The sequence below is a fragment of the Octopus bimaculoides genome, chromosome 4 (assembly GCF_046866305.1).
Source record: "Octopus bimaculoides isolate indiv1 chromosome 4, ASM4686630v1, whole genome shotgun sequence".
Lineage (NCBI taxonomy): Eukaryota > Metazoa > Mollusca > Cephalopoda > Octopoda > Octopodidae > Octopus > Octopus bimaculoides.
The window spans coordinates 58,611,292-58,635,967 of NC_142931.1; the positions used below are offsets into that span (position 1 = coordinate 58,611,292).

General features: G+C 30.8%; 1 protein-coding gene across 1 annotated transcript in view; it reads left to right on the plus strand.

Moving 5' to 3' along the window:
• Window positions 1-24,676, plus strand: part of LOC106877350 (nipped-B-like protein) — a 195,910-nt gene that overhangs the window by 12,118 nt on the left and 159,116 nt on the right. Inside the window, exon 2 of the mRNA XM_089350068.1 lies at window positions 13,405-13,504. Within this exon, the coding sequence (XP_089206194.1) occupies window positions 13,438-13,504 (67 nt within the window). The 5' untranslated portion in view covers window positions 13,405-13,437. The remainder of the gene's footprint in view (window positions 1-13,404; window positions 13,505-24,676) is intronic.

Genomic DNA, 24,676 nt, shown 5'->3' on the forward strand with positions numbered 1-24,676 from the left:
TGAGATGGCTTAAAGGGGGCAGAACCCCCATGAAAATTCATAAATTTTTTATGTTGATGAAATTTCAACCATGGGTAATTGACACACATCAAGAAATATTCTCAAAGTTTCCACTTCTCATGAGGATTCTAAGACCCCCCCCCCCTAATGGGGGCCTTAACTCCTAAATTTTAGTCATTTTTTATGATCCAAAACTTTGTCAAAAGTACTGAATGGATCTTTATAAAATTTGGACATTATATCCTATGCATAAGGGCCATAACTCCCATGAAAATTCATATATTTTTGCTGTTGATGAAATTTCAACCATAGATATTCGACACAAATGAAGTAATATTTCTAAAATTTCATCTTCTTAGAAGTTAGAAAAACTCCTTTATGGGGACTTAACACCCACAATTTAGTCATTTTATCTAAGCAAAGACAAATACAGTTGTACTCTTGGAAGCTGTAATATCACTCGAGCATAAAAGGTAAGCGTTATTTGTAATTCAATAGTACAACAGTGTAAGAGTTTGCTTTGAGATATACTTACATTGGGATTTCTGCAATGTAGTGCATAAATTGTCCAGTAAATGAGAGGCATCTTTGCCTCCACTGATTCAGTTGCAAAGTGTTCTGTAAACTTATTTGGTTGCAGACCTCCTTTGAATCTTTTTATTATCACTGGGTCACACATAGTCCCCCAATGGTAACCTTGATTTGAAGGCCTTCCCATATGAGTGACTGGTTATTGAAAGACATTTATAGATTGTAAATTTATTCTGTCCAGTTACCTATCAGTATAGTGGTCATTTGCAAACTCCAGAGGTGACACTTTCATTTTTCCTTAGCCCTCACATCACACAGTTGTTAATGTTTCAATTGGGTCACACCCTTCCAATTGCTATAGATCCGTAATGCATCTTACGGCTGTGTCTGTCACCTGTATGGTGAGGAATCCTACATTGGGAGTAGTAACGGCTAGAGTAGGGTAGCTGACTGCTTAATGTGATCATTCTGGTTTTCTGTAGCTTTGTTCTCTTTTACAAACCCAGTGAACATACATATATTTCCTATTGCAAAGAAATTCAAACGATATAAGACCTAAGTTAAAAAGGTTCTCAACAATTCAACTTCTCTGGTTGACATTAAGACACCCACCCCCAATAGGGGCCTTAACTCCCACATTTTAGAGCTCCATGACCTCAATTTTTCAGGAGCAAAATCCTTTTAACAGGTTCCATAAGAGTGGAATTTTGGAATCTATCCATAAAGATCAGTAGTATGGGATACATGTGTCATGATTAGAATTTTTTTAGCGTGTGTCAAGAGGAAAAGAACCCTCATCTGCAATTATGATGAAATTCGAATCATAGGTATTCTAGTTCATTAGAGAAAATATAACTGAAAAGTCTAATACTTGAAATGCATGTAACACAGGCAACGCTGGGTATCTCTGCTAGTATATATATATATATATATATATATATATATATATATCATATATCTAGTACATATGTGGAAAATCGGTGTGAGTTTGTTTGTGGCGTTTTTTGCTAACTCCTGCTACATTGTTTTATTGATTTTGATGAAACTTGACAAGTGAGTAGAACACATGTCTGGAAACCTTTTGACATACTTACATTGTTGAATAAATCTATAATACGGCCCCTGGAAGGAACCTTTATATCTGCCTCATATAACCAATTTTTTTTGAAACACCCAAGGGGTAGAACTCATTTCATTGTTTATGTTCGATTACTCTGAATAATGACTTTTTGTGTGTCCTGTTTCCATTTTTTGCAGACAATATCACTTTTATACTTTATTTGACATGTGAGTAGAACTTCTGTCTGGAAACCTCATGACATACTTAGATTGTTGAAAAAAAAATCAATAATAGGGCCCTTCCAATGGATCCTTATTACTAATATTTTATTTAAACAACCCAGGGGAAATAACCCATACCACCTGCAGTTTTTAGCGAAGCAATCAATATTTGATTTTTACGATCAGCCGACCTAATTCTGCATTTCACTACTCACAGATTTGAACTGCTAAACATTATTGTTGCACTTCCTTAATTTCAATCTTAAACCTTAAAGACTTCATTCTTTCATTTCTATACATACCTTTTTGAATGCCCGTTATTCCTATAATTCTGCATTATTACAATTACGCTTTTTCTATGACAGTAGATAAATTTTTTATTCCACAACGTATTTGTAGTGTCTTCATTCAGGCATAGCGTGGATTCGATCCTCGATTGCCAAATTTCAGTTAACACTTCAACGGGGATGCTGTCAATAAGTTGAAGGTTAGCAATTTACTGTGTGGTGATAATCACTCTTTGTTGACTTTCTCTGTGATAGTTTAATTTGAGTCTTATATTGGAGAAAAATGTGCAGTGACTTGAGACATGGTGATCATTTACTTAATTATGTGTGCATTAAATATCCTAAAAATAATTTTCAAGTTTTTATATATTTCATTTTAAAGGGTATAATTTGTTTTCCATCTTGAAAAATATTTCCTTATTACTTGTTTGACAAAACAAGTCATTGTAGTTTAAACAGTTGTAACTCTTATAATTTGGGAATGATATAATCTCCAAATTTGTTTCCTTGGAACAGTTATGTACTTGGTAAAACAATCAAATGCATAACAATTTTATATACTGACGATATTACCTCACTAATTTAGACATTTTAGTTGTGATTTTGGCTAAAGAACCGAGGTAAAATGATTATGAACTTCTTCAAATTACAACATGATGCCACATTGTTCTTTGACGATTAATTTGAATTTGACCTCTCATTTAAATTCAGATTACCACTTCAACATACCTGATTTAATTAACCTCTCTTCATTATCAGTTTTTGCTGTTCATATATCATTGTAATGTAACATTGTACTGTATAACCTCTGGAGATATCTTAGTCATTAAGACAATGGTATCTTTGAATTCTGGGTATTTTGCAAGTTTTAATATTATTTTGTCATCAGTTGCACTAATTTGATGATCTATTAAAGGAATTTCCTGTATATGCAAAAATGAGCCTGAAAGTAGTGGCCAAATGTCCCTCAAATCGCATTTTAGCATCTTAAAAAAGGAAGGGTACAGTAATACAGGAATGGCTTGCAGCTAAACAACAACAAAACCCTTTCTAATATACAAGTGGATCTCTTTAGAACACTTGAATGGGTTTTTAAAAAAGTTCTTTTAAGGCTCAGGAGTGGCTGTGTGGTAAGTAGCTTGCTTACCAATCACATGGTTCCGAGTTCAGTCCCACTGTATGGCACTTTGGGCAAGTGTCTTCTACTATAGCCTTGGGCCGGCCAAAGCCTTGTGAGTGTATTTGGTAGACGGAAACTGAAAGAAGCCCGTTGCATATATGTATATATATATATATATATATATATATATATATATAAAAATGTATGTGTGTTTGTCTGTCTGTTCCCCCATCATCGCTTGACAACCGATGCTGGTGTGTTTACGTCCCCGTAACCTAGCGGTTCGGCAAAAAGAGACCAATAGAATAAGTACTAGGCTTACAAAAAATAAGTCCTGGGGTCGATTTGCTCGACTAAAGGCGGTGCTCCAGTATGGCCGCAGTCAAATGACTGAAACAAGTAAAAGAGTAATGTTCTTTTATATTGATCCAGACGACTGGAATTTATATGATTTTTTTTTGCAAATGAAATTAATAAAATATTTTTAATCTCTTATTCTTAGTGATTCTATAAATGAATAATTTTTCTTTCTCATTAATATTGGTTAAATGGTATTTAAGAAAAATGTTTGTACTGTTGTAAGACCTTGAGAGGAATGTTCTTGGGAATGTGTTCAGTTACAGTCTTTTCTTTTATCAAACATTTATTTTAAATGTCAGCACTTCGTGTTGATGATTTAAGCTTTTTGTTACCATATTTCTTTTGAGATACTCAGTCTTTTCTCCAATTAATTTTGAAGATAATGAGGAATATAGTAAAATTTTGTCATTATTAAATGATGTTTGGAACATAAATTAACACAAAGTTCTGATGGAAGATTTTAATTCAAGACTCTTGAAAACAAGAAGTTTGTATCACAGAGCCAGGGGTAGTCTCAGGTAGGTTGGTATCAAAAGGGTTAAAATGTATTGGATACTTAGATATTCTTTAGTATTTTACTTGTTATTTTGCTTCATCTATTTGAGAGACTGATGCATTTCACTTGCAGGGTACCTCTTTTTTTGTTTTTACTTGTAGGCTATATTCATTCTAGTTTTGTTGATTTGATTAAATTTTAATTTTTGGACAAACAATATAATCTAATATTCAAAATTCTTACTGTCATGCATTATTATTAAATTATGGACTTAACTTAATTCTTACAATGGCACAAAGGTACACAATAGTAGAGGAGGAAATATATTCAGTTTATTCAATCCTATAAAATGATTGGTATTTATTTTTATTAACCAGAATGATGAAGTATGAAGTCAACTTTGCTAAAATTTGAATGTTTTGTTTTTTAGTTATGGCTTCACCCTTTAGTTTTCTGACTGACCAAAACCAACCAAAAATAATTCCCCATATCTGATTCCTCTATGAAATCACTAAAATATAAACAAATGACGTTATTGAATATTTGTAGCTTTTTGTCTTTATTCAAGTAAAAATACTGTGAAATTTTTTAAACTTTTTGGTTTTCTCAATGTTTGGAGAGAAGTGTATATCTTAGTTTTTAATGATATGGCATCAGCAAGTAGTGATTCTGACTTTGAAGGTTTTACTCTTGATGTACAAAATATAAACGAAAACAACAGTGATTTATCTTCAGATGAATCTGATATTGATATTTATGAATCTTTGTCAGACGAGGAAGATTTTGATAATGAAAGTGATGAAAATGATATTGAAAACATTATGGCAACATGGTTGAAGATTACTATATCAACCACAATTACCGATTTCACAGAAAAGACTTGTCCACAATAAAAGTCTACTGTGCTCAACCATTGGACTATTTATTTTCATTTTTACCAAAATGTTTTTTTGAAACTGTCGCAGAGGAAACAAATAAATATGCTCAATGCATAATTTCTATTTGTGGAAGTCCCAATCCACTATCGCCGCCAACTGATACTGCGGAAATGTGAGCTTTTTTTACTATAAACATTATGTTTGGTATCAAACAGCTTCCTTGACTGTGGAAGTACTGGAGTCTTGATATAAGGTATGGTGATCCATTTATCTCCAGCATTGTCTAACTATAAGTAATTAATACTAGACATATTATCCAGCCTTGCCTGATAAAGTATTCACGGAATTGGTTGCCAGTTTGTAGAATGGGAATTCACGGTACTTATGCATGTATATATATTTAACCTAACTTCTGGACTTATTTTATTGGAACTATCCAAACAATTTACATGAGTAGAAGCTTTTTTCTAACAATTTTTATCTTGAAAATCACCTGTTACTTTTGTTTTAAAGTGAAAGAGAAGAGAACTTGAAAGATGTATGAATGTGTATATGAAATGGACGTGTGTGTGTGTGTGTGTGTGTGTGTGTGTGTGTGTGTGTGAGAGAGAGAGAGAGAGAGTGTGCCACTTACACATACATGAGAACACACATGTTCACTCACTCACACACTCTCTCGCTTTCTCTTTCTCACACACACACATACACACTCACATGCACACGTACGTACAAAAAAGATGTACACATGTATTGATGTATGTACATATACATGACAACACCCCCACTCACACTCTGTCTCTCTTTTTCTCTCTCTGTCTTCCTCTCCCTCTCTCTCTCTCTTTCACACACACACACACACACACGTCCATTTCATGTACACACATCTTTCACTTTCTCCTCTCTTTCACTTTAAAACAAAAGTAAATAAAAAATTTTTACGGAAATTAATGAACTTCGGATGATGAAATCACATTCAGTTAAAAATATTTCTAAGTGTGTAAAATAGTATGTACGTCAAAAAGTCAAGGTTTTTTTTTTTCTGGGAGAGTGCGAAGACAATGTGTGTGTATGTGTCAGATAGCGAACGTGTGTTTGTGTTGATTGACACACCATGACATTCATTATGTGTGTGTATGTGTATTGATGCCATGGAAGCCATGTATTTTTTTCATTAAAAAATAACAAAAAATGTGTTTATTGTTTAAATAGAGGTTCAAATGTCACAAAAATTTGTACTGCACTGCCAAAGGTAATTATGAAAATAAATATGTAAAAAAAGTTAAGATAAAATATACTATTTCTGAGATATTTCAGTTACACACAAACATCCCTAGAGTTTTAATATTATCAAAATTTCTGTATGTAAAAAGTCACAAGGTACCTCTGCCACCAAGAGGCTATGACCATTTGAAATTTTGGGTAGACATCACATCTCAGTTACTTGAAGGCTTTTCTTCTTGAAAGCACTGAACTGTGAGAAAAACAAGATTAACTGAGGTGGATGTCAACAAAGAAAATATTGACATCTATAAACTTGAAAAAATAAATGGAAGGAAAAAAGTTTGCAGACTGTGTTCGCTGCAAAAAAGAAAAATTGCGAAAGGGTATCAGGTCAAGACCTTATATATGTGTTTGTTTTGCAAAGTGCCCTTGTGTAAAGGGTGCTTTGGATAGTTTCACAATAGAAATATGGTATAACTATATTTTGGTGTTTAATAGTAATATTATCATATATTCCTATAATTTTATTACAAATAATATGTGAAAGTGAGAAATGCATATTTTTTTCAGCATGTTACACACTTGTATTCACCTTTGTTTCACCTGTTAATGAGCTTTTTTTATTAGATACATTCTGTTATGTAAATGTATTCATTAAATTATATAAGAGTTTATAGCTTTGGGATTATTGACTAGTAAAAGAGTTTTGTACTTTATTTCCAATGAAAAATTTTGAATGAAATATAGAGAAAGAATAAAATCCTGTACCAATTATACCTGTATTTTAATTAATTCAAATTAATGTACCTCATCTTGAAAAGTGGCAAAATTGTTGGTAGTTGACATCTGGGATAATTTTAGTAACAAATCAAACAGGTAAGATGCATTAAGAATTTCAATTTTAATGTTATTGCTTTTACACCTGTTAATTAAATTTACTTGCCCATAAAAGTCAAATTTAATGAGAAAGATCAGCTAAAATTACTTAACTATAAATCACTGGTCTATAAGCACTCACTGACAAAATTTCAAATCTGTATGTAAAAAATTAACAAAGTTACAAGCAAATATTGTGGGCACCCCACTTGAACCTGAGTAATTCAAAATAATGTGAACAAATAAGCATTACATTTGACAGATTGATCTGAACACTAAAGGGTTAAGGCAAGAAGATCAACACTCATGACCCTTTGCAAAGTCTTCAGGACTCAAATGTAGAGAATTATCCTCTGACTAAAGATCTGGCTTGATTGGTTGCAATAGATTAGATTCTACTAAGGTTGCACAAAGGCTAGTTAATAGTACTAAACAAAATTTCAGATTAAGTCTACTACCCAAGTTGGAAGGATTATAGAAAGATAAAACTAAATCCTATAAAACTCTATTTTTTTTACTTTATTGTTTTTATTGCTGGCTTTAATTAAAATAAATTTAGCTAACTGATATTGGAATTTATCAATTCTGAGTAGGAGCGGAGATATCATATAGTTGAAATTGCATTTATACTTTTATTAGTGAATGGTAAAAACTAACAGAAAACAAGCATTCATTTTCTGATATATTTTAAATGTAGAATCTCTACACACAGGTAGTTTTATGAAGAGAGTATATTTATTATAACAAGAGAAAATAGCCTCATTTGTTGGACCTTACAAGATTTTTAAATGGAAGAGATGATGACATATTTTGGAGCGCTGTTTCTTATGGAAATTTGGCAGCTCCCAACTTGTAGATATTAATTGGAGTGCAAATTCAGGTCTGAGACAGAAAATCAATAGCCAGGAATCAGTACCTTGATAATACATGTGAAAACAACTATATGTAACCAACTTACCTGGACAAGTGAGTGATATGACAACAGAAAAATCCCACATTCACACTATACATCAGTCATTATATTGTACACACGAATTTCATCCAGTTCCATGCAATAGATATATTTATGATTTTTTTATACTGGACTAACTGCATTTCAAAATTTAGTTTCTTACAGAGAGAGAGAGAGAGATAGAGAGAGAGAGAGAGAGAGAAGTTGTTGGCAATGTTGTTACTAAGGGTGTCTGAAGAAAGTTTATGAGAAGGTGAATGAAAGAATTGAAGAATTTATTAAGCATATTACCAGAATGACTCTATAACCTTTATTTAAGGTAGTCTTTGCTAAGTTAGTGTTAACATATTTTATGTACAATACATTACGAAGCTAACTAGAAATAAATATGTAATGAGGTAAAAAATTATATTAGTCAATGACATATATATTCATTTTCCAGCAAGTTCAGAATACTATGCCAAATATTTTGGTCTTCCGTTCACATCAACAAAGCATATCTTCATTGTACTTATTGAAGTATTGATAAAACATTTATTAAGTAGATGTACAAAATTGCTTGTAGGTTAGTGGTTATTCAACCTCTTTGAAAGAGAGGTGAGGGTAAGCTTCTGCTGGTAGCATAGCTATTTGGTTATTTGTAAAAAAACAATTCAGGAAGGAAAGGTTTGAAGCTGAACAAAATTGAAATCATGAAAATGTTACATTTAACTATAGATACTAAGAATTGTTAATGTTCTAGTTTGTGAGGATACATGACAAAATCTTTAGCTCTGTACTCAGTAACATATTAAGAGAAACAAGCATATTGTCATTCTGAGAACTTGCTGAAGAGGCAGTAAGAATGGGGACAGAAAAACCTACTTCCATTGGAGGTTAGCAGTAGAAATATGTGTGATGTTTCTACTGCCGAATGTAACAAAATGTCAGCAGTAGAAACATTTCTACTACTATCTGACAAAATGTGAATGTAACATTCATGTAAAGCTTTTAGTGTTTGAAGGATAGTTGCTGAAAATATAAAAACTTGTTGCCCTTTTACTGTCAATTTTTTTTGTAATGAGAAGGCATTTATATCTGATAGATTGGATCAGCTGCTGCAAACATGAAAAATATTAGAAAGAAAATGGTGGTTGATTTGTTTCAGCCTACATTCATGAAAATAAGGGCTATTTGAATTATTCTTTGACTTGAGTTAGAGAAATCATTTAATAGGCAGTAATATTTAGTATGGGCTGTTTTGAGTTATAAATCATTAATCTTCCTTTATAAATTCTCATTTATTTGAATAAACATGCATGTAATGTATAAGTGTGTATGTAATGACTGCTTGCACATATGTGAGTAATGATCACATGCTTATGCATGTTTGTAGTTATTGAATGAGCATAAATGTAACTAAATGCATGACTGATAACCTGTATGCATAATCATCCCTTCATGGTCAACTGAAAATTGTATATAAAAGTTGCATGTACAAAATAACTTGGATAGGAAAATGCTAGAAAACTATACAAAAATCCTTTATAAATTTCTTAAACCTAAAGTAGATGTAAAAAGTAGCTATTTTTACAGAAAGTGCATCTCACACTCAGCAGACAACTAACATGTTAGATACAATTACTGAAGCTTTAGAATATAAGTAACTGTGATATTGGTACACTGAAGAGTGATATCACTTGACATGAATTATATTTATTAGCTGTAACAATAGAACACATACTTCATGTGGCTTTCTATCTAGGGCTGGATTAATTTGCAGATTTGTCCTTCAAATGTCATTGTCATCTCTTAGTTATACAAAACATGGGAAAAAAAAAAAACAACTGTTAACAAAAGCTTGTGAGCCACCAGTAATTTCAGCAACCATCTCCCCCCCCCCCCCCCCACCGCTATCACACACATGAACACATTTATATTATACATGCACATGTAAAGCAAGAATTCCATTGTGGATGTAATCATAGGATCTTTACTCTTCAGAGCATTGTTTTAAACAGTATATGGAATTTAAGCAGTCTGTCAATCAGTTTCATTCACTTCAAGAAAGCAATCAACAGTACATATGGACAGTCTTTGTGGAATATTGTTAGGACCTAGTGTGTCCTGCAGTGTATGTAGAGCATGCTTAAAAGCTGCAGAGTAACTTTTAAGATACATTGCTTGTTAGAAACATAACTATTAATTTATGTATCAAAGTAGATATATTGATGAGAAGCATTCTCATTGGACAGAAATAAATATAAATGGAGAATAATCTGTCAAATGGTGTTTATTTTATGAATCATAGTTTCTGTTGCGTGTGTGTATAATGGGTGTGTGGTTAAAAAGTTTGCATGGCATCCATGTCGTTTTAGGGCAAGTGTCTTCTATAGCCTTGGGTTGACTAAATCCTTAGGAGTGAATTTGGTTGCCAGAAACTGCAGAAATCATTGTGTGTGTGTGTGTGTTGTGTGATAAGTTTACATCTCTGTTAATATTACAGTCAATTGGTTTACATTTTCAAAGATCTGTGGAAAATGTAATTCCTGATTTGAAAAACAGGTAAGGGTTGGTAGCATGAAGAACATCTGGCTGTAAAATTGTGCCACAGATAAGTCGCTGACCAACCATGCTAATATGGACAAACATGCTAAAGGAACGAATAAATGAATATTTGTGAAACAAGTTTTCAAATATTTTATATTAAAGATATAACTAGGTTCAAGTTTTTAAATAATTTTTCATATATTCTTATTAGTCCTTTGGAACAATAATGGTATGAAGCTTATTAACATCTGCAGATCAATCATGTATTCTTTTACTCTTTCTTTTCTCTATCTTGTGTCATGTATTGCAGTCTAATAGTTCATGTAGCAACAGTTTGAAATTGTTATACTTAAAAAAAAAAAAAATGGTATTAATTGAATACATCTAGATTAGAATCATCTCTGAATGAGTTAAGTTGCTAAGTAAGCACAGTGTTTTTGGGAATGATTTCATAAAGCCTTTTCATTGATTGTTTTTTCTTTTAAATTCTTATTTTAAAATTTTATTAAAAGACAAGTTATGTATTTCAACAGAAATATAACAAAAAGGTTAATCCAATACATTAGCTGAAACCAGTTCATTTTTTTTATAGTTCAAGAAGTATTTTACATTTGTGTTGCTTGTAAGTTTATTTTTTACTCATAAAATTCCATTGGTAATATTTTCATAAAATTTTTAGTCAGGCATTTGAACCAATGCTTGAGTTTAGTCCATAACCTGTCTACATGCATATGCACACACACGCACGCACGCACGCACGCACGCACGCACGCACGCACGCACGCACGCACGCACGCACGCATGCACACACACACACACACACACACACACACGTGCACGTGCGTGCACATGCTTCATTCAAATTCAAGCAGACCCAAATTTTTTCTAGAACCTAATTTTTATATGTGGACTCATGAATAAAATTTAAGTGAAAGTTGCATGTATCTTTGTTTTAGACAATCATTTTGATAACTTACCTGACTAATTGGCATAGAGCTGCTTATCAGCATATTCTAATCTCTGACAAACAAACATAGTATCCTTGTTCTGCCTTTTCTACTGCAGTAGCCTTTACTTCTTGGAGCTGGCTGTTGTTGTGCCAGTAGCAGGCCCACTTGTCTCACTCATCGCTCCCACTTTTGTTCCTCTTATTATGTCTAGTCTTCTAAATCCTGCGCCAATTGCTATGCCCTATCCTTTCTTTTCGTGATATTTACTCATAGTGGCATAAAAATTCCCCTTCATATATGATGGCTAACACTTTATGTGTGTGTGTGTGTCTGTATATATATATATATATATATATATATATATATATATATATATATATACATATATATATATATATATATATAACACCCCCTCATAAGCTCATCCCACCACACCCCAACACACTCCTACTCTACCTTCCCACTCCACCCCATCCAATTCCTTACACCCACCACCCACCCCTACCCACATACCCCACCCTACCCACAAACCCCATACCTCTACCCCACACTCCACCCATGCCTTCCCCACCTCCCAACACCCTCACATCACACCACACCAATACCCTTGCATCACACCACGCACACCACACCAATACCCTCGCATCACACCACGCACACACTACAACTGACCAACTACTTTCTCCCTTTCTCCCTTCCCCCATTTTCACACTACATACGTCAAGATCACCAGCAGTCTACCTCCCACACACAGCCCCTCGTTCCCGATCACCGTTCGTTATCTCCCCCTTTCTTAGCTCTCCTGAAATAAGAATTTCTAACTTCCGGTCAGTCATTGTTATGATCGGCCATTATTATGATTGACCGTTGACTGAACACTATTCAATTTTTTTTCTCCGTGTTTTTCTCCTTGTCTCCGTATTCTTTCTGTTGAAGAGCGTAGCTCGAAACGTCAAAGACTTTCCGTATTCCCAAGCGTCATACTAATATATACTTTTGTTATTTACACCACCTGTCCTCGTCTGTTGTTATTTTTTGTATATTCTCCCATATATATATATATATATATATATATATACATATATATATATACATATATATATATATATATATATATATTTAATTATATGTGTTTATTTTCTCCTATTAAAAATAATTTGGTTAAATTAATGGGTTAATAGATACCAGGGTAGCAAAGATCACAAAATAACTGTGGTGTAACTCCTGTTTGTGAGGCAGAAACTCCTTGATATTTTGGGTATTTGAGTATATATAAATTTAAAGAATGGAGTAAACACATGTCATAACTGCATACTTTTATTCCGATAAAAGTATGCAGTTATGACATGCGTTTACTCCATTCTTTAAATTTATATATATATATATATATATATATATATATATATATATACATATATATATGTGGAGAATGGAGCAACAAATACAAGAAGAAGCAATTCTGTTGGGCTAGTTAGCCGTTGTTTTATTGTGTGGAGATTATGTAATGAGTCATTGTGGAGGTTGAGGTTATGTAGTGAGTCATTGTGAATGTTATGTAATATATATATATATATATATATATATATATATATATATATATATATATATGATGGGCTTCTTTCAGTTTCTATCTACCAAATCCACTCACAAGGCTTTGGTTGACCTGAAGCTATAATGGAAGATGTTTGCTCAAGGAGCCACACAGTAGGAATGAATCTGGAATCATGTGGTTGGAAAGCAAACTTCTTACCACAGAGCGATGCCTGCACCTGTGTATATGTTGGACTTTTTTAAAATTGTTCATTTTATTGTTTACGGTGAATTGGTTTACTGATTTTATATGAGACTAACTATTTTGTTTCTTCATATATGTGTTTATTTTTGAAAATAATGTTATAGATATTTTCATAACTTCTTTTATAGATGTAACTTGGTTTAAAGGATGTACTAAATCACATGATGAATGGTGAAATCCCTAGTGTTCCTATCATAACATTGGCAGGAGTAACAACTCTTACGGATTGTAAGTATTGTCATTGTTTTTGTTCTTAATCTATGAATGTGTTAGAATTATACAATTATTAAAGTGTTTAACTCTTTATTCACCCATTAGCAAATTTGCTTTATTTCTATGAGAAAAATGAATATTTAAAAAAGAAAAAGAAAACTATTCAATTTCATTAGATTGTCTTAAACCAATTTTGAAGTTTATGGTGGTGGGGAAGGAATATTTTCATAAATACTATGAGTATTAGTATTTAAATTTGCATGCCAAGAATTTTTAATGATTATAAGAGTTTCTTTTATTGAATGTTGAAAATGTTCTTTTGAAATAATGTTCAGTTTTGGGAGTATATATTATTTTTTCTTTCAAGCAGCATTTTAGAAGCTGGAAACAATGAAATGTATGAATTTAAATGATTGAAAATAATTTCAAAATTCTTATGAAATTGTAATTGCATCTAATTTTATGTTTTAATTTCCTGTTAAAGATGACTTAGAAAAATGCTTGGGAAAATTATTTAATCTATGATTAAGTAATTTTAATGAAAATGTTTCACTGAATACTTTTGAAAGAATTGTTTTCCTTTTCACACTATATTTGCAAAATATATATAGCTTGACAAAAAAAAAAAAAAAAATCAACTTTTTATATTTAAATTTTATTTCGTGTAGTGTCCAAAGGTAACTGAAGCCACATTTCATGATAATCCATTTTAGTGTGTATAATATATATATATATATATATATATATATATATCATTCATTTTAATATTTCTGAAAAATAAATGCAATTTTTTTTTAGTCCAGTGGAGAGTTTTTTTTCAATATTTATTTGTTATCACCTGCAGTCTTTCTCATAGTGAACGATAAAAGTATTGTATCCTATGAATTTACAAACATATTGTCTTGTCATGTTATTTTAGAATGCATTTTATCTTGGAGAATCAGATGTTTCCAACATCTGATGTTTCCAGTATGCAGAATTACTCCTCATAATTTTCTTTTGAAATATGATATAATTTCTGTAATTGTAAAGAAATTATATATAATAGCCCTCTTTTAAGTAAACAATTTTTATTTCAACAGAACAAATTAAATTTTAGATTTGTAATAAATTCTTTGTGTGCACGCGTGTGTGCACACACACACACACGAAAAAAAAAACCCAAAAAACGAGGAAATTTTAATCATTTCAGTATTATTTTTCATTATGTTTCAGTATGATTTCACTATTCTTATGCCATTGAGGTTTACTTTCTTAGATGTTTTAAACATATAAGCAAATATCTATTAAAGCTAATCTTAAATTCCGTAGTATAATGTCTCTGTCTTTAATAAAGTATTGCTGAGATTTTCAGATACGTTGCTTTCATAATTATTAAAATGTTTTTGCACTATTAATCAATTTTATTTCTCATTCTCAATTCAAGTTTTCTCACCACTTTTTTTCCACATATAGGTACATCTTAACTTCATGAAGCCAATATATATATCATGCTGAAAATTTCCAGTATTGTTTCTGTCTGTTCTTATCTATTACAGTTGTGGTTAGTGTTACAAAGGTGACATCCCGATACTCCATTTTTGATTAGTATTAAGGAAATTGTAAAGCCATGAGCAATTACAGAAAACCTCATCGAATCAGAAATGGCTAAATACATTTAGAGTAAAAAGAAGTTAAGGAAATGTTCAGTAATTGTTATTTGATAAGGAAAGGAAAGCAGAAACAAATCATTGGAAAATTAAAGTACTAGCTCACATTAGCTCAAATTTTATCTTCCTTAACAGGTTTCACATAGATATTTACATAGAAGTTTAATTAGTTAATTTTATCAAACTAATTTTTTCATAGTTTTGATTTTTGTTTTCTTCCCTGAATATCTTCTGCCACCATTTTTTCATTCAGCGTGCATCATCCACTTACATTACATTTCTCTTGCATATTTGGTCAGTTTCTTTGAGGCACAAACACGTTTCCAACATACTGTGCTCAACTCTTCCTTTCCAATCATTGCAACTTTTCTGCTTTCACAGCCATATGCAATTTACCTTTTATTGAGAGAATTCTTTTGTTGCCAAAAGAGACAGAAGTTCTTCCACCCACAGCTATTAGACTAATATTAGCTGCTTATTTATTTCTAGAACACTCAAATTATCTAGAGCTCATGATCTTCAGTCTACATTAGTTGATCTGCTGCATGTAAAATTTTGGTTATTTTGGTCTATTCTACAGCAGATTTTGTGTATCAATTTAATACACTGACTACACAATATTCTTGTTCTGTCCTTTCTTGTATACTGAATAATCATTTGCTCAAGATATTTATATAGAATTAAAAGATAATTTTTTTCAATTAATTACATAGCTTATTTTTGAGATGAGTTATGACTGTAGTAAACATTGATCAGACCATTTACTGCATCTTTGTTTTCCAAATAAGTCACTTATATTAGAAAAAAAGGAATGTGGTTATAATTTACTTGTTTTTTTTAAAAAAAATTCTTATTGATTTTTAACTATTAGAAATATTTGTACATATGTCATGATATTTTAGTGTACAAGCCACAAGGTATATTAATTGATATTTTAGGATATCTAGAATTAATTTTAGTACAGTGACATTACTCTCAATTATTAAGGATTACATTTTAGAGTTGTCAGAGATAATTACTCTCTTGATTTTTGAAAATAGTGTGTTTTTCTAGATTGTAGAGACTTAATTTAGGATTTTGTTAATTTAAGAATCTGTTCATTTGGTACACTGTCCCTAATTTATTCACAGTTTCTTGTAGACATAACATTAACATTGATTTTTCATTTGAAGGTTACTTCAAACTTGTAATATGTCTGTGATTTTAGCAAAGGGCATATTAATAACAGAAGTGAAGTGATTTCAACTGGCAACTTAAATAGATACAAGCAATTTGTTGAGCACATTATTTGATATTTCATAGTAAAAACAATAGCTTGAAAGTTTTTCAAAATACACCAAGCACTTTAATGTAGAATGAAGATTGTCTTTAAAAACTCCACACAAAACAGTTCATAAACACTTACAAATTCATTCATTTGTTTTTAATTGTTAAAAAGGAACACATTTTAAAGGTTTAAATTTCTATGTAGTCTGCTTTTGATTAGTTTAATTTTTTTGTTAAAGATAGTTAAAAAAATTAGTTTTAATTTCAACATTTTTTATCATAATGTAAAGATATATTGCTAAGCATATTTTGGAAGATTTTTTTATGATTTTAGTTACAAAGTAAGTGTAAGATAATAAATATAAGTTCTTTTAATAAGCAACTTTTGTAAAGATAAACTTCAAATTGTGGTAGATAAATTTATCTTTTTAAGTGAAAGTTTATTAGAAAATGAATTTTACTTATTTTTATGAACTTATCTTGTCCTAACTACTGGTATATAAATTCTGAAACTAAAATTAATTGCATTATTTTAACTTGTACTATGCTCACCTTTTTTTAAAGGTTTCCAAATTGTTAAATAAAAATCCCTTTATTGTGGTGGATTATATATATATATATATATATATATATATATATATATGTATATAATATTTTTTTTTGTGGCAGGTTATAATCTGAGTTTGTGTGTGTAGTCAGTATTATTTGATAAAATGTAATTTCTATTATGTTGATGCTTGAAGTTCATGCAATGACTACAATACTGTCTTAATGTTATCCACTAAAAATTCAAAGAAAAGTGGCTGGTTATTGTCAGAATTATTGTCAGAAAACTTTTTCAAAAATTTCAAGAAAATAACTGAATTAAATCACCATTCTTATCCTTGGACTTGTGAAAAAATAGATTTAAAAAAAAATTACATTATATTAAAATAGCTGCATGGTTATTGCTTGTGTAGTGAAGATTCCACATGATTGATCCAGATTTGCTTGAATCTTCTGTAATCAGTGTCTTTTTCTTTGCCAAAATGATCATTACCAACCTTACAGAATTCTCTTTTTTCTATTTCTTAATCATGTTGGTTTTGAAAGCTATACTCTCACATAGAAAGCCTCAGCATTTGTCACCTGCTTTGCACCCAAATCCTTACTGTATACACAAGGCAAAATTTCCTCTGAAATTATCCTCTTCACTTCAATGGGCTCACTCCCATGCACAATCACACATCAAGAGCACTTATTGTATCTAGCCAATGAAGCCACTGGTTCACATGGTCTCCCTTCCATTTCTTTCAAACAGTTGCCCCAGAGCTGGCCTCTATACTCACCAAACTGTTCAATCTCTGATTCTAAGGAATAAATGCTGATTGTTTCAAACATTCTGCTATATGTCTAACTCCCAAGATCCTACCAGCTATTATCGTGTTACTTCTAACATTTCAAAGGTGATGAAAATAACCACAAATATAATATTTGACTACCAGTATGGCTTTTGTAAAGCTAATCTACTGAAAACCTCACCTATATCATTTATCAGTGGGTTTGTGCACATTTCTTTTCATTTTTTATTATAAACTTATGCCTATGAAAACAGCCAGTGCATACACACATACATGTAAGATAATGAGAAGGATAATTTGAGAGGTAAAACTATGGTAAAATAGCATTTCTGAATTTATTATAGCCTTATTATTTAATTGACTTCCCACTACTCGTGTTATTTAGTAATTTATAAGCTGTCATGTGTTAGTACTTCTGCACAGTTATTGTTGTTGTTGTTCTTATTATTATTACCTCCACCTTAGCGAAAGTGGAGCTATTGTTTTCAGTTTGTTTGTTTGTTTGTCTGTGGACAAGATATCACAAGAACTGCTGGATGGATTTGGATGAAACTCTCATGGATATTTGGTCTTGTGACTGGCATAAACTGATTAGATTTTGGGATCGATCCGGTATCAGACAAGGTTTCTGGATTATTTTTCTTGTTTTTTACTTAATTTTTGAGAGTGGTCAGGTTCATTTTTAGTATTCTTGTTTGTGAAAGCAGTTGAGTTTATTTAAGATATTCTCATTTTAAAAATTATCTCTGGCTAATCATTGAGAGGATGTTGATGTTGCCTTGGCAGAGGTTTGTGCTCTCTGAGTGCTCTTATTATATTGGTAGTAAAATGACAGAACTGTTAGATCATTGCAAAAAAAAAAAAAAAAAGCCTTGTGATATTTCTTCTGGCTCTTGTTTTGAATGGTCAATTTCACCTTCCTCTGGCATTTATAAAATGTAATATAAAAATATCAGTCAGGTACTGGAGTTGATCTAATCCTCTAACTCCTCTCAAATCTGAAAGCCTTGTGCCTATATTAGAATTTTTTTCTCTTTTATTTGTTGAGTCTCATAGAAGGGGTTGTGCCCATGGTCTTTGTAGGCTGTGGGAGTGTGGGACAAGATCAATAAATTGAAATAGCTTGAACCCTGCTATCTCCAAGGCACAGAGGCCATTATTAACATAATAGGAAAGGCAGAGAAGATAGCTTATCCAAGGGCTAAAGGCTGGAGCTTGTCTGTGAATGACCTTATGACAGACAGTCAGATGGGTGGTTCTTTCAAATCTAGGATGTCTGGTGTACAGCAATAGAACTAAGATGTGGGTCTTATCTGAACTTTGTCGAGTATCATTTATTAATTATTTATCAGGGCAATGGATTAGCAGAATTGTTAAAGCATCAAACAAAATGCTCTTTACATTCTGACTTTAAATCTTGTCAAGGACAACTTTGCTGTTCATCATTTCAGGGCTGTTAAAGTATGTACTAGTCAAGTACTAGGATCAATGTAATTGACTCCCCCTACCCCCAATTGTTGTCCTTGTACCTAAATTTGAAACAATTATATATGTATGTATATTTATTCGTTATTACTTTTGTGAGTGATCAGCATGTATTTTTTTCTATTTTATATTCATGAATATAGCCTGAATTAGAAATATATTCCCTTTAATTTGATTCCACCGCTATGTGGAGTGGGAGCAGATGTGTTTATTATAACCATTAGTTTATATCAAAAAAATTTTGGTACATACAATTACAAAAGTATTTTCACCTCATTAATATTAATATGTCATATCTTTTAATTGTTTTGTCTCTTGAATGTAACTTGATTACTCTGTAAATCCTATTTTGTATGTGCATTCTGGTTATGAAAAGAAAGGACATGGAAGTATCATTGTTTGCAGTTATATCATTAGAGATATAATTCCTAAACTGAAGCTGGCATAAAGGATGACCATAGAATTTAACTCAAACATTTTGTAAGGCATTTAGATATATGAACCATTGAAAAGCAAAAAGCAAAAAAGAATAGAATGGGTCATAGATCTCAAATGTTTGGTTGATTGTCCACTACTATGTCAAATTGGCCATCTGTACTTTCAGGTTATATGCAAGGGAACTAAAACAGAATAAGCAGTGATTAAGATGTTTTTATTTTATGTTCGTAATCATCATTCCTCTCTTTATTTATGAAGTTTTGGCAATGAAATTCAGTCAGTATTCAATTCTATATATAGAAAGCTTTGTTATGTAACTGGTCCAGTTGTAACAGGAAAAGTATTGAAACCTAGAAATGATATTTTGGATCAAGGTTTGAAAAAGAATAGTGTCAAGAGCAAAGCATTCACGTTATGAACGTTTTAATCTTACGACTCCTAATGAAATGTTAAGACTCGTAAGAAGCGGGTAGGTTAAAAACTTGATATTTTACAATTAATATAGTTATTTCCATGCATAAGTTCTGTTAAATTACTGGGCAAGGCATTAACATTTTTAATCAAAGAAATAAGCATTTAATTTACTTTGCTGTTTCATCTAATAGTATAGTGTAAGGCTGGGGCAATGTTATTAAACTCTGAAGTATAAAAATTTATGGAGCTCTTGCATAGTTACACTGTTCAAAAAATTAACTTTACAGAAGGTGAAAGCTGATTTACAACAACAACTGAAGAAGTAAAGGCTTTGTATGATTCATTAGATATGCAACATGAACTTGAGAAAATTCCTGTATTAGAGGTATTTGTTATTTTATCTTTGAGAAATGCCATTGTTGATGTTTAATGAAAATATGTGTTGTAAGATTCAGTCTTTTATTTTTATTGATGCAGTCTATAAAGCTTGATTTGGTCAATAGCTGAAGTATTGATAGGGTAAGGACAACCTGCTATATTGAATTTGATATTTATGGAACCAATTTGGTGGAATTTTTATATATTATTAAACTTAACCATTTTAAGGTTTGTGAACTCATATCTGCTGCAAACATTTTACATCTGGGGACAAGGAGCCAAATTTTGCACTGCCTCATTTTATCTAACTGGAGAATACGTACCATGATTTTCTTGTAATATTATTTCTCGATGAGTGTGGTTAGATTTCTCCAATCTGTTTAATAGAATCAAAACTGATGTTAAGCTGAACCCTGTGAATCCTTTGTGGTTCATGAAACAATTAAGCTGGCTATATTACTGCTAGATTATATTTTCTTTTGATATTTGACTTTCGTTTTCAAAACTTCTGATACTGTTTATTGTTATTCAGGCTGAATTGAATTAGTACTAAATACCTATTCATTGTTTAAGACTGAATTAATCAAGGAAATCTATTAAAAAATTAATACTAGTGAAAGGTTAAATTTTTTCCCCCAGCTTTTATATACTCAGTACTATTGTAAAAACAAAATTATAAATTAACTAACACCCATAGGATTTAATTATTGGCCTTATGAGTTATCTATCATTAATTTGTGAAATGTTTAGTTCAGACTAGTTTTCTTCAGGTTTCCTCTTGTCATTTGTTTTTCTGTTTAAACATTTTTACATTGGAAAAGTGAAAAAATGTTTAAAACGATGTCTGTTTGTCTTTGACTTAAACTAGTTAATCACTCTGAAGTATTTTTGTCAAAATTAGAACGGATAAGTTCTGTATACTACTTTTTTGCATTTGTTTCTCTGTTACAGTTTGTTTGAAACCATTTACTTTATTTTATTTATTCTTTTGTTTGTTTTACACTGATGAGAGATAGCTCCAAAATGTTATTTCCAATGAAAATTAGAAACTATGAGCATATCAAACAACAATAAACACTTATTTTCTACTTGATATTTGCCATATCAAATTTTTAAAACGGTTGATATATTTTGGAACACATTTTTATGAAAAACATTATTCACTAATATAGTTTATCAATAATTTATGTGATATAATAAAAATGGAATTTAGAATTTTATTAATTGCTTGAATTTGAGACTCATTTCAAAATAGATTGGATTATTTGAATGTTGTAAGAGTGCTTAGAATTTTCTGTAATTAAGCAATAATTAAAACAAGAATTAATTTAGTGGTTTAGCTGTTTGATTTAGAAATTTCAACAAAATGCACATAATTAACTTCCAAAAGTGGGCCACTGGTTGTTAAACTACGAAGTGAAAGTTGCTATTGCCTATTTTCAAGCATCCTTTTAAAAGGATTTGCAAGCGATCAAGAATGCTTTAGCAGTTAGATAAAGATTGTATATTTTCATTTGCTAATTAGCTGCTTGAACAGCAGGAAATAAACGACAGTATTTTTTCAAGATGCATAATCTTATTGGATAATCAGAAAGAGACCATCTTGGATTTGGCTTTTGCTTATTCCAGAACTTCCATTTTTTTCACGTTATCAAAAAAATTCACAATTTCTACATCGTGTATGTGAATGAAATTTTTTATTTAAATTTGGAATAAAGCTCACACCATGTTTCCCGTTCAGTTAACATTGTAATAGCTACAATTAGAGGATGAGATGTGGAATAATTCTACATTATGGAGTGTCTTCAATACTGCCCCAGAGTAGCAAATGACTTCATTACCTTTGAAATACCTCCCTGTCAAGCTCTTGGCAAAGTATAGTGAAAGTTTACTTGATGTCTGTTTTAGTATTTTTCAAGTTTGCTTAAAGGTTCCTGAATATTATGAAGAAAATTCAATGAAAATTTTACTGAGCAAATAAAACTCATGTCTCAAAACCAGTAAGAAAAAGCTATTATTCATTGGTATTTCAGTGTAGATGAATGTGAATGAGAAGCTGCAATTTAAATTATTTTAAATGCTTTTCATTAATTAATATTTTGTTATTTTTTTTCAATGTTAAAATATTAAAAATGTTAATTTTAGTTCCTTCAAAACCTGGAAAAAATATTTGCATTGTGTGTGTGTGTGTGTGTGTGTGTGTGTGTGCGCGTGCGCATGCGCGCGTGCATATGGATTCATTCTTAACCTTATATAAACTCCTGTTAGTTTCAGTTCAGTGTTCTATTATATTCTCTCTACTAATCTCTATTCAGGAAAATAGTGAAGATTAAGAATGGAGTATGAACACAATTCCTTTAGGTATTTGTGTATGTGTGTGTTATATAAATTATATATATTTGTAAATGGAATCAAATACATAAGTTAATTTGACATCAGGAACAAAGTTATTGAAAACATACATTTTTCAGAACATTTGTATATTTGTGACTAGTAAACTTTACAATCTGTTTGATAAAAAATTGTTTTATTCTTTAGCTAAGAAATCAAAACTTTTAATGATGGAAATTAATAAAGTCTTATGTGTATGAGATATTAATAGGTAGGTTTTAAGTAATGTTTAAACTGGTGGGTTTTTTTCTCTCCTCAGTTTTGAGATTAAACAATTTTGTCTGAAATAATACATTTAATGATTTTCCTTCCTCATAAAATTATTTCTGACTTTATATTAAATAAATAAGACTTCAAATGAATTTTTACAAAACATGAACCATTTATTTCAATAATTTAAATCTTTTATCTAAACTGTTTGAAAAATAAGTAACAAATACCATACTTGTATGTAAACCCGTACAATTTAAAGATTCTGGTGTATATAATATAAGTATCACATTTTTTATAACTGTTGTAAGAAACAATGTAGAATGCATGCAAATAAATAAATAAAAAATTGAACTTGCATGAAGACAACCCTTAAGAGAACTGATTATAAGACAGAAAGGGGATGTTAGTCTAGTCCAGTTGTTCTTAATTTTTTGACTGGAGATACAAAAATTACAGGTACACTGAGGGATTTGTAACTGATTAAATAGGCTTCAATACTTGATTGAAACTGGTACATTTTTCTATTCTCCTCTTCCCAGAAGGTTGAAAGATAAAGTGACCTTGGGAGGATTTGAAACCTGAATGTAAAAGAACAGGAGCAAATACTTCAAAATATCTTGTCACTGCTCTAAAGATTCTGTTATTCATCGAACTATTCATTGTTAGGAAATAATATATAGATGTTTTATTCTACTGAGAGATGTATATATAATAGAACAACTTAGAAAAATGAATATATAATTTTATTTTCATAAGCTATTTATGTTATTCCATTGAAGTTATACTAAAAAATCAACATTATTTTTTAATTTTATCTGTGGCATTTTGCTTGTTAAAATTTTTGAAAAATATCTTTCATTTTACCCTTTTTTTTTTGTATTTTCAGTTTCTGTCATTCCAATAAATTTGATATTTACTATGTTAACCTCAGGTTTACATAAAATACACTATAATAAATTTAGTCTCCTCTTTTATTTTGCAGTTTATTGTAATGTCATTTGAAGAAAAAAATTAGATTGCAAGAGTAATTTTCTTATTTGTTGTAACTAATAACCTGCTTGACCAGATTAGATTAGTTTTAAAAGAGGAAGTTTGATATTTTTCTTTTGCAGAGTTGTGATGTACATGCATACATACATGTGTGTGTGTACTGTTTAACAAGAAAGCAAAAAAAAAGAAAAAAGAAAAAAAAAATCATGCATTTTTATACTTTTTGAAAAATCTAGCAGATAAGATCTTAACTTCTAAAGGCAGTAAACTGTACTAACAAAAGATTGATTTTTTGATGGTTCTCAGAGTTGAAACTAAATTCCCTTAAATGAAAACAAGGAAAATAATTTTAAGTGTATTAATTTATATTGTGTAGTTGGTTATAATGAATACTATGGGAATTAAATCAGTGCTCAAGACTATGTTTAATGAAACTTTTAAAGCAGTTATTGCATTCTGGAAATATATATTGTGCTGCTTTCAAATTACAATAGAAAATAAATATATTTATTAAATGGTTTCAAATTAGTTTGTAAACTGCTGAACACAGGTTTTCATTAATCATGAGTAAGTGTAGAACAAACTATTATAAATTGGAAAACAGCCTTATAGAAAACATCAAT